The sequence below is a fragment of the Polypterus senegalus genome, chromosome 3, assembly GCF_016835505.1.
Source record: "Polypterus senegalus isolate Bchr_013 chromosome 3, ASM1683550v1, whole genome shotgun sequence".
In the NCBI taxonomy this organism is placed as follows: Eukaryota; Metazoa; Chordata; class Cladistia; order Polypteriformes; family Polypteridae; genus Polypterus; species Polypterus senegalus.
The window spans coordinates 37,789,216-37,801,157 of NC_053156.1; the positions used below are offsets into that span (position 1 = coordinate 37,789,216).

Consider the following 11,942-nt stretch of genomic DNA (forward strand, 5'->3'; position numbering starts at 1 on the left):
GTTCTGATGGTGGAAGAGCACCTAATGATAGGTGGATTTGGAAGGCGTTGTATATCACTCATATTTAAGGGCCTTGTCACATTACGCAACGTTTCCAGCATTTTCAGTCATGGCCTTCATCTTAGTGAGTCAGAGGCAGTCAGTTGGGCAGTTTGACATGTCCAGCGACTCAGTCCAACTAGTTTACGACTTGCCTCGACCTGATCAAGCAGGTTTGATTTTGTCTTTAGTCACAGGGGTAGGCTGTGTGCGAGCTGACAATCAATGATTGCTCATCCAGAAGTACAGTTCATATAATGCAGCGATGGGGAGGAAAATAGATGGGTGTTTTGGACCCCACAAAGAGAAGATAAGCTTGTCTGTCTGATTTGTCATGTTTTACATTGCACAACAGAATGGAAAGGGGGAAAAAAAAGACCAAAGATTGTAGCTGAACTCGCTGTTCATTAGAACAATCTAGACAAGAACAGGCCACTCAGCCCAATAAAGCTCACCAGTCCAATCCACTTAATTCTTCCAAAAATACATCAAGTCGAGTGTTGAAAGTCCCTAACGTCTTACTGTCTACCACACTATTTGGTAGCTTATTCCAAGTGTCTATCTTTCTTTGGGTAAAGAAAAACTTCCTAATGTTTGTGTGAAATTTACCCTTAACAAGTTTCCAACTGTGTCCCCGTGTTCTTGATGAGCTCATTTTAAAATACAAGTCTCGATCCACTGTACTAATTCCCTTGATAATTTTAAACACTTCAATCATGTCTCCTCTTAATCTTCTTTTGCTTAAACTGTAAAGGCTCAGCTCTTTTAATCTTTCTTCATATCTCATCCCCTGTAGTTCTCTAATCAGCCTAGTCGCTCTTCTCAGGACCGTTTCTAGTGCTGCTATGTCCTTTTTGTAGCCTGGAGACCCAAACTGCACCCAGTACTTCAGATGAGGCCTCACCATATTAACCCTTCGTACAGCACCGGCACTGTCAGGCAGTATGTCATTGGTTAATACAAAAAGGGGAATGCACAAATGTGCTGGAAGGTCACATGCTGGTGCTGAATTTGACAGGCCTAGCAATTATTTATTGTGTAAAATGACGAGGTCTGCCAACGAGATCATCAGCTGTAGTCAGCAACACACTCTACAACTAAAAATCGCGTAATGTGACATCAGGTGGAAACAGAATTACCGTCAGTGGGAAACAGAATACAGATCCTTGTTAAAACTTTAAATTAAGTATTAGCACAGTGCCTTGAGCATGGGAAAGGTGCTATATAAATAAAATGTATTATTATTATTATTATTATTAAATTCATCACCACTCTCTCTAAAACACCATTACTAAAGAATTCAGATGTTCATGGATTTTAACATTTAGAAAGAGATGAATTTGGTCTGAAATGTATAAACCACTTCTCTATAGTGATCAGAAACTGGTGTTTTTCATATATGAATAACCCATCCATCCATTTTCCAACTCATTGAATCCAAACACAGGGTCACGGGGGTCTGCTGGAGCCAATTCCAGCCAACACAGGGCGCAAGGCAGGAGCCAATCCCGGGCAGGGCGCCAACCCACCGCAGGACACACACAGCCACACCCACACTTTAGGGACAATTTAGAAACTCCAATGCACCTAACCTGCATGTCTTTGGACTGTGGGAGGAAACCCACGCAGACACGGGGAGAACATGCAAACTCCACGCAGGGAGGACCCGGGAAGCAAACCCGGGTCTCCTAACTGCGAGGCAGCAGCGCTACCACCGCGCCACCATGCCTCCCCTATATTTTTCCCACAGAGAAGACACAGAGACCGATGCAGAGGAGACACTGTTCAGTGTCTCTGATTTGAATGCTGTCCATTCTTTAATACACCGTTGGCTCTTTGGGGGATTCGCTGATGCGTTCAAGAAAAAAGAAAACTACCAAGAATAAAACTCCCTAACCAGGTGATGTGATTTCCAAGAATTTGATGTTCATGTCACAAATAAACTACACTGCATAGAGAATCTAACGACTGAAAACGCAGGGCCTATCAAAATGTCCTGGACCCCCTTGGAAGTTCTCACATTTTATTGTTACACAACATTGAATCAAAGTGGATTTCATTTGGCATTTTTGACACAAAAGGACTTCAAGATGGTAAAAGAGTCTGGACAGCCTTGAGTGTGTGTCGCTCTGTCTGCCATGCACATCTGGACGCCGCCCTTTCGTCTTCGTTCAACTGTCAGGCCACACGTGGCTCGTGAGTGAGCAGCCTTTGTCAAGCCCAAGCACAGCTGATATCGGTCACAATTCATTTGATGTGTGCCTCACTGTTTATTACAGCACTGTTCTTGATGTTGTAGCAAAGTGTCACTTACAGCTTAGTGTAATGTCCTACCTCAGGGTGGGCAGCGTTGGTCCTGGAGGGCCACAGTGGCTGCAGGTTTTTGTTCCCATCCAGTTTCTTAACGGGAAGTCAGTTATTGCTGATGAAGTGTTTATTGCTGAAGTGACATTTTAGTGGTCTCACCTGTTAAGGTTCCCCACCCTTAATTGTTTATTCTAGTCGCTTTTTTTAATTGTGCCTTATTAGCAATAAGATGTAACTGACAAAGGCACCAGCAGTTCTCCATCTAACTTCTTCCCTTTTACACCTCTGTGTGTGTTCATCTTGAACTACTTGGGGTACTTTTTATGCATTGCAAAACTCCTTTCATTAAAGAAATGTCAAAGAAGGAGAACCCTTCCTCCCCAGTGCATGCTAATTTATTGGTGACGTCAGCACAGCATTCAAGCTTTTTCCGCATCGTTGCCCTCAGTCTTGATGCACATTCACCACATCAATCAATTCAATCGTGTGTCTCAAAAATTTCTCCACACAAAGCTTCTTTAATTTTTGGTAGCAACGAGAAATCAGAATGGTGCTAAAAAAGGGGAATATAGAGGGGGTTCAAGCAATGCAATGTTTCAATGGTCAGCTTTGTAGTGATGTGCCGGCGACCTCCTTCTACTTCACTGCTGCTTCCCCTTCATACCACCCGCCATGACTTCCTTTTTATTTTATAAACTTCAATGTGAACACAGTGGCAGCTCACTAAGAACTGAAGGCCAAGGACTTTTTCCAACACTTCTCATATATAGTGTGGTCTCCAGGGGGCGCTGCAGCTCCCCAATCTCCCAACACACAGACTCGGACACAAGTTTGCTGTTTACAAAGGATTTTATTTTGGTGCGAAACTCATTCAAGAAATAGCTCCAACACCACAACCACAGCACTTTCCTCCGCTCCTATCACAAGCTTTGTCCTCCTCCTCCCGACTTTGGCTTCTCGATCGAAGTGGGGCTTTTATGTAAGCACTTCTGGTGTCCTGAAGCTGTGGAAGATGGAGTCTGACACAGCCGGGCTCACCAGTCCCTTCTCCACCCCCTGGTGACACCCACAGAATCCAACAGGGCTGAGCCGAGGAACTCCAAATACCGATAATACTCTGTGAGAATCTGTGACAATGCCGCAACCTGCCATGTACTGTTCTGAGAGAGACAATGCCCTCCACAAACTGCCTCCCCCTGCCCTGCCATGCCCAGGCATCAGGGATGGGTGAAGTTCTCAGTATAGCCCCAGCTGTGTTACCTGTCCTCGTGTGGCATCCTTCACAATATATATGATTTTATTTATATACATACAGTATATATATATATATATATATATATATATATATATATATATATATATATATATATATATATATATATATATATATTAGTGCTGGGCAGCAAGTAAAATTTTTAATCGTGATTAAACACAGACAATCACAACAATCACATTTTTATATGCAAAATTCAAAAGTAGTGTATTGCATGTATTTGGTTTACTTACACTTTAAACAAATAAGGTGCTTTTTAACAGCAGTATTCCCTTTACATAGTAGCAGTTAAAATATTTCTTGTAAATCTGAACGTAACCATTAATCTAATCAAATCAAATATAAAACCAAAGCTATTTGCGCTACCAGGGCATTAACATTTTATCTAGTTTGTTACAGAAAAGCAAGTTACCCTCAGAGTCTATAGCCACGATCACAACATTATAACAGGCACCTTCCTGCAACAGCAAGTTAATATTTCTAAATCTGTTCTCTTTTTTATCTGAACAGATAACAGCAGAAACATTTTCTTTTATCAGGGAGCAGCATAAACAAGGAACTCCATGTGCAGTAGCAACTATTTGAGGGCTAATATTTTTTTCTAAAAAAAACTTCTGAAAAGGCGCACAAAGTCAGCGCCTGTTTGCAGTTTGCGGCGGCTCGGCGTCCAGCAGGAACGCTTCGGTGGACTGGCAGCCTGACTGTCTTTGTGAAAGAGGTGCGCAGGGGTGACCGTTGCAGTGAGACGCAATATGGTTTGTACCTCCTGTCATCATAAGTGTCGGTCATCCCAGGCGAGTGTTGTCAGAGGTGCATCAGCCACACGAATGTGTTCGACACCACGATCAGCTGATGCCGGGACCTCACTTTCGTTTTCGATCTCCATCTCCAGATCACTTGCATCAAAATCAGAGTCCGACAAGTCAGAGTCTGATTCAGCGACAATATGAAAAAAGTCATCCACGGATTATAGCTTTGAGCATTCACTTTGGTATCTCACCACATGCCATTTTAGAAGCTGTTTGCTCTTTGCTACTCAAGCACGTGCAGGGAATCGAGGTGCAATCAGCAAAGCGAACTTTCCTTCTAGCAAAATCGTATCGAAAAGCGCTGAAACTAGAAGATCACTGATTTCTATCAATCACTAGCGAGAATGAGGCTTTCAAAATAATAATAATAATTATAATAATAACAAAAACTGCGTTAACGCTCAATAAAATAAGTGTCGGTGTTAATTAATGAATGCATTAATGAGATAATAATGTGTTAACTTGCCCAGCCCTAATATATATATATATATAGATTTACTACTAGCTGTTCTCAGCAGCTTCGCCCACGTAGTAGTGAAACAGGACAGTGAGGAGGGTCCTGCCCGGCTTCCCACTGCTGAGATCACACTACCCCCTCCCCTCGGCTCGCAGCCTCTGTCTTGGATTGTATATATATATATATACAGTTGTTGCTTGAATGTTTGTGAACCCTTTAGAATTTTCTACATTTCTGCATAAATATTGACCTTATTTTCCTCAATAAATAAATGACCAAGTATAATATTTTTATCTCATTTGTTTAACTGGTTTCTCTTTACTTTTAGGACTTGAGTGAAAATTTGATGATGTTTTAGGTCATATTTATGCAGAAATATAGAAAATTTTAAAGGGTTCACAAATGTTCAAGCACAACTGTATATGTATAAGTATTTTATTTAAATATATATATATATATATATATATATATATATATATATATATATATATATATATATATATATATATATATATATATATATATATATATATATACACATACAGTGGAACCTCGGTTCACAACCATAATTCGTTCCAAAACTCTGGTCGTAAACCAAGTTGATCGTGAACCGAAGTAATTTCCCCCATAGGATTGTATGTAAATACAATTAATCCGTTCCAGACCATACAAACTTTATGTAAATATGTAAATATATGTAAAGATTAAGCAGAAATATAGTTAATTATACCATAGAATGCACAGTGTAATAGTAAACTAATGTAAAAACATTGAATAACACTGACACAAAACACCCAGGCTCCCTGATCAGCTACACGAACAGGCTCACTCGCTCGCTCTCTCTCTCTCTCTCTGTAGCACACACACACACACCACCCCCAGCCACCCCTTAATCAACAGCACACGGTGCTCTCTAATCTCTCTGTAGCACATCCCCCCCCCACACCCCTCCATCAGCAGCGCTCACACTCTCTCTCTCTCTCTCTCTCTCTAAACAGAGGGGAACATTAGAACAAATCCGAACTTTAATTTAAAAACAAACCACAAGCAACCAAAAAAGTAACATTGCAGGAGATCATGCTATTAACCTTAAAGCCCGATCGCTGTAAACACTTTTTTTAAAATGAGTTTTAAGCACAGCAGAAAAAAAAGGAACATTAGAAAAAAGAGAAAAGTAACATTGCAACAATTCACGCTACGAACTGAAAAATTAATTTTTGAAAAATCCGTAATACAAAAACCACCAAGAAAACTAACCTTGCATGAGTCGAGTTCTGGCATGAAGTGTTTTCCTTCAGGGCTTTTCTTTCTTGTGATTTCTTGGGTTTCTGGTGTTTTTAGCTGTTTAGCTTGTGGGAGTGAAAGCCTCATTCAGCCATTCCAAAAAACAACGTCCTTGTGACCCAACCGTTCGTGTTTGCGCCCCACATTACTGGCAGTCTGGCTTTGTTTACATTGTGCTGCTTGAAAGCACGAGGGTTCTCAGATTGGTAAAGGAGTAGACTGGTAAACAGTTTTTCCACCTCTTCCAGCACTTGAAGCCTCTGCCTGGTTAACGCTGTACAGTAACTCCTTTTGTAATACAGTATTTTATCAGCTGCTTTAATACAGTAGATTCTTTCTGCTTTAGAATATTTTGACTTCTTGTACTCGGCGGCAAGATCAAACTTTTCAATAATTTCTTTCTTTACTTCGATTTCAATTTTCTTCAAAACTTTCTTCTCACCACTCTTCACTTGCTTAGAAGCCATAGTTAACTGCAAAAGCACACAAAATACTGTAGAGCACAAAGAGAGCACAAGTAAAGCACGCACGTCTGACTGAGAACAATGAACAGGGAGCGGCTCTGCTTAAATGAACCAGCCAGGCAGGCACGCGGCTCCCCTCCCCCCTGTCAGTAGCAGGCAGGCAAACACTGCAGCAGTCTCCCCTCCCCCTCCCCCTCCCCAGCAGGCACATGGCTAGCTCTATTTCTCTCTCTCTCTCTCTCTCTCTCTCTCTCAGCAGCAGGCAGGCACGTCTGACTGAGAACAATGCAACACGTGCGGAAATCATCGGCGCACAAACCGAAAGGGAAACTGGCTTGTTCATATACCGAGTGTGTGGTTGTGAACCGAGGCAAAAGTTTGGCGAACTTTTTGGTCGTGAACCGAGTTGTAAGTGAACCGAGACGTTCGTGAACCGAGGTTCCACTGTATTCTAACTCCTCTATCCAAATAGACAAATGTCCAGGACACCAGGTAAAAGAACAAAAAGATGCTTTAATTCTTCCTTTTCCTGTAATAGTGCCTCTAAGCACCCCAACCACCATACACAGGCAAACAATAACATCTCTCCATTATAAAACAAAATCTTGGAAGGAGACAATATGTGATTTTCTCAGAGACACTTTAACGCCCCGTGAGACAAGGCAGTGTGACAAAAGGACAGCTGCTGTACAGGCTTTTAAATGATCGACACACAGCATGACAAGCAGAACACGCAGTTTGGCAGCAGCAAGCCAGCAGCTGATCCGACTGCATCTCCTTAGCATGCGTTCATACCCCAATATGACACATAGCGCACCCTGGTTGGGGTGGAGGGGGTGAACGAGTGAAGCGTACAGGGGGCAAAGCCCTCTAGTTAATAAATACAATGATCATTCTCAATTCTCTCCTCCACACCTCTCAGCAAGCTCTTGTCATCTACCTCCCAACTCCAAATCGCTTGCTGGGTTGCTAACAGTCCTTCATATAGTGTCTGACCTGGAAGTGCTTCCGTTCTTCCTCCCATGTGACTTGCCAGCACTTCCGAATCACATGGAGTGGCTTGGGAGTACTTCCAGGCTATACAGAAAGTAAAACTCCCCCGGTCTCCCTGCAGCGTCTCCTGGCGGCACCCACTGTACCCAGCAGGGTTGTGAAACCGAACTCCAGATCCCATGGGGACCTACGGGAATCTGGGGCACTGATAAGCTGCAGGGAAACTTCTATCTAGCATCCTGGGGTAGGAAGTGTCCCAAATTAGCTGCCTTCCCCCATCCTTCCAATCTTTGTGTGTCCCAACTGGGTTGAGTTGCCGGCCGTCCATCACAATATATATATCTATGTGTATATAGATATATAAACCACAAGATGGCGCCCCAGACCACAGACACAATAGCACCAAGCACACCTATGATCTCAGATGAATGTCTTTATTTGACATCAAGCACCTTTCCAATGGAGCATCCACCGGATCAACACAAGAATGTTCACAGTTAAGTTCTTCCCGACACTGACACCTCGAGGAGATGTGGTGGGCTTCTTTTAAACTGGACCCAGCAATGCTTCTGGTATTGCAGCAGTGGTCATCTGTAAGCGCTTCCTAAGTCATACGGAATCCAAGGTAGTCTTCCACTGACAGCACCCTCTTGTGGCACTGAAAGACCCCGACAGGGCTGCTCTTTCTGCACTCCAACTCCCATGCAACCCTGCAGGAGTCCTCACTGGGAGCAGCCTGGATGGGCACTGCTACCTACCTTGTAGGGGAATGAACTTCTTCCAAGTTTGACCAGTTCATTCATTATCTTTTGAACCTGACTTGGATAAGGATTGCCAACCATGCTTCCATGCTGTCCTTCAATTATTGTCTTTCGACTCTGTCCCAGTTGGGATGCCAGTCCAATTGCCTTGGCAGCAGCAATATATATATATATATATATATATATATATATATATATATATATAGTGCATAAAAATAAATATTGCACCTCAACATGGGACTCCCATAGCAGATGACCTGTCTGTGAAGGTATCCAGGTTATCCTGGAGTTTTCTCGATCTTGTAAAGAGTCAACCTGTATATCTACATTGTCAGACCGGCTTTATCCAGTTCAAAGTCACAGTGAGCTGAAGCCAGCCTTGGCAGCTTTGGGTGTCTGGTGGGAACCAATCCTGTAGGGCTGCCAGTGCATCTCACGGCCCATTCACACTCCCACAGCGTCAGTTTAGTGTCCTCGGCTCACCTGATGAGGGTGGGATAAAACTGGAAAGCTTGTAGAAAAGCCCCCACAGACACATTGACAACACGACAGTACAGCACTTGGACCCAGGATACTGGATTTAAGAGGCAGCACTGCTAACGACTGCCCCACTGTGTCACCATCAGCCAAGCACATCATGATAATAATTTGCAGGAATTATGGGATGCTTAGGAGTCACTATGGGCTCACATGCGGTTAGCACACTTTTCACACTAAATGGTCGTCTTTCTCCTTCACCGACCAAGTGCTATTTTGGTCATTTTTTTGAGTCCCCATCTTGTAATAAAAAGTGGTCACAGTGTCAGCTGCTCCACCGCTCACTCGACCAGTCTTGTAATCCACTAGGCACCAACTGGTGGCCAATGTGCCTCCTGTCCTGTTCAGTTTCTGTAAAACCTGAATTTGGGTTCACCACACACCTCACACCCACCCTAAGCTGTCATCCACAAGAGATCTTGACATGTGACCTTCTGTGCCCCCAGGTCCTTGGTAGTCGTGGCATTTCACTGCTCTCAGGCTGACTTGGTCTCCTTCTCCCTGTAGGCTGCCATTTCATTTGGTTGCCTGAACATGATGGTGCCACAAGCCAGTTCAACGTCTTCCATTTGGTAGCACCACCACTCCTGAAGGGGGAGCTACTGGTCACTCTGATGCTTTCTTTCCAGTATATGTACAGCATTGACAGTAGAGACCCCCAGGTCCTCCAGGAGTGTGACCCACCACTGAAATGTGGGGCTTGGAGGACCCTACCTTTAAGGGTTGGGTCATCAAGTAAACAGTTCATCTCAAATTTTGAATTTTAGTTGGCCAAGTGGAAAGGGGGCACAGTGGTCCAGTGGTGAGCACCGCCAGAGCTCTAAGCTCAGTTACTATATGAGTGGACCTTGCACATCAAGCCCTGAATCTGAGTGGGTTTTCTTCCAAAATCACTAAGATGTGTGTGTTTGGTGACTCTAGACTGGTTCAATGTGAATCATTGTACCCTCTCAGGGCAAGCAGCCCATCTTGGGTTGGCACCTGACGTCACGATAGGTTCTGGCCCAGTGTCCCTGAACTGGACTGAGCAGACTCAATAAGAATGGACAGACAGTCACCTCTTGTCTGTGGCCTCCATCACTCTGTAGCTTATAAAAAAGACTTCATCGTCTGCAAGTTGCAGGGTCACTGCCTCACTAGCCGAGTCCTTCTATCTTCAGATTCACCGTCACTTGTAATTGTACCCTTTCAGCTGCATGTCCGCCTCTTCTTACTCCTTCCATAATGTTCAAAGGGTGCTGCTTTCCCACTTTTTTGTAATATTACCCATGACTTCCTGTAGGAAGATTCATTGATTACGAATACTAAATATAAGGGGAGTGCCATGGCACAGTGGCTGGCGCTGGTGCCCCATGCACCATGTGTTCTGGGTTTGAATTCCATGGCAGGTTGCTGCCCGTGTGGAGACTGCAAGCTGTTCTTCTCATGTTTGTGTGGGTTTTCCTCTCACATCCCAAAGATTCATTTCACTTCCATGCGAATGAGTGTGCCACGTGCTGTTGGCCCCCGGTTTGCTCAGTTTGGTTCGGTGTGTTTGAGAACGTTAAGAATATGTCATATATTTGGGTCCCCCAACGTTCATGGAGTCGCACACCAAGAAAAGTGGTCACTTGGTCAAAGTGAAATGACCATTTGAGCCCGCCAGGTCGAGGTATTTTGTTGAGGCAGCTCCTGGGGGTGGCGGGTCGAGAACATCGGCGGTCACTTCCTACACCTGCTATTCTGACAGATTATTTCTCCTTTCCTGTCCACAGGGAGCGATGGTGCAGACCAGTGGCATCTCGACCAACCCCTTCCTTTAGCCACCAGGGAGGATGTGGCGCCTGTCGGGAGGATGTGGCGCCTGTCCAGAGGATGCGCCAGACCAACACGTCAATGTTTCCCGTGACCTTCCATTTCTTCAGCCGACATTGCATTTTTTGATTTTCTATCCACCGCTATCCAGATGAAACTTTCTCGGTTGGGCCAAAGTAATACACGGTCCCATGTTGTGTTTCCATCATTCAGCTGAGGTCGAGTTACACCAAAAAGAGCAAAGGGAAGACGCGATTAGTGGTGACGGAGCTCATTGTACATTTCTATTTTTATATTGGAACAAAAGGGGGAATGAGAAAACGTCCCGAAGGCCATCATAGCATACGAGCCGATACATGCGTGTTGGCCTGTACAGGTGGAAGCCGAGTCCTCGTCTTTAGCACACGTCTTTTAAACACGGCCGACTTCAGGGTGCATGTGGCTGGTGTTTGTGATGACGAGTGTACACGCCGGGCCTGATTAAACGCCACTTGGTCTTACGAGCCCTCCGCTTCTTCTTGGTTTTCTTAAAGTGTCTCCCAGGCCTGCCCCCTTTATGGAAGTCTTGCACTCTTCCTCTGCTCCTTCCAGTTTGACCCGATGCCCGATCAGCTCTACCCGCCTTATTTCCCCTTCTGATTTGAATGGTTAACGGCAGGGTGGTGCGCCCTCATGACTTTGAGTCCCCCATGCTCAGTCAATGTCCACGTGGAGTTTGCGGGGTCTCCTGGTATCTGTTTGGGGTTTTCCTCACATGTCCCCAAACAGTTATGACCCGCAGTTGGGTTCCAGTTGAATGTTGATGCATGCCCCACAGCCGATAAACTGGCACCACGGACCAGGCGACAGGTTGGTGCCCAATGCTGCCAATTTCATCTCCAACCCCAAATTGGATTAAATGGAATTTAAATGATATGCTATGTCTCTTCTTACTTTTTATTCATCCCGTTACAATCAGGGTGGCACTGTGGTAGCGCTGCTGCCCCGCAGTAAGGAGACCAGAGTTTGTGTCTGCGTGGAGTTTGCATGTTCTCCCGTGTCTGTGTGCCACTTAGTTGAATTGTTGATCTTACCTTGGCCCGTGTATGTGTCCTTGGGTGGGTGTGTTTGCCCTGCAATGGCCTGGCACCCGGTCCAAGGTCTGTTCCTGCCTTGTTACCCTTATGCTAGCTGCGATGGCTCCAACAGACCCCTGTGACCCTGTTCAGGGCTAAGCAGGTTAGA

General features: G+C 44.6%; 1 protein-coding gene across 2 annotated transcripts in view; it reads left to right on the plus strand.

Annotated features, from left to right (window-relative positions):
* Window positions 1–11,221, plus strand: part of agfg2 (ArfGAP with FG repeats 2) — an 86,392-nt gene extending 75,171 nt beyond the window's left edge. For both annotated transcript variants that reach the window (XM_039746969.1, XM_039746968.1), the window contains exon 13: window positions 10,679–11,221. In XM_039746969.1, coding sequence (XP_039602903.1) covers window positions 10,679–10,726 — 48 coding nt within the window. In that variant the 3' untranslated portion in view covers window positions 10,727–11,221. The remainder of the gene's footprint in view (window positions 1–10,678) is intronic.
* Window positions 11,222–11,942: the final 721 nt, after the last annotated feature.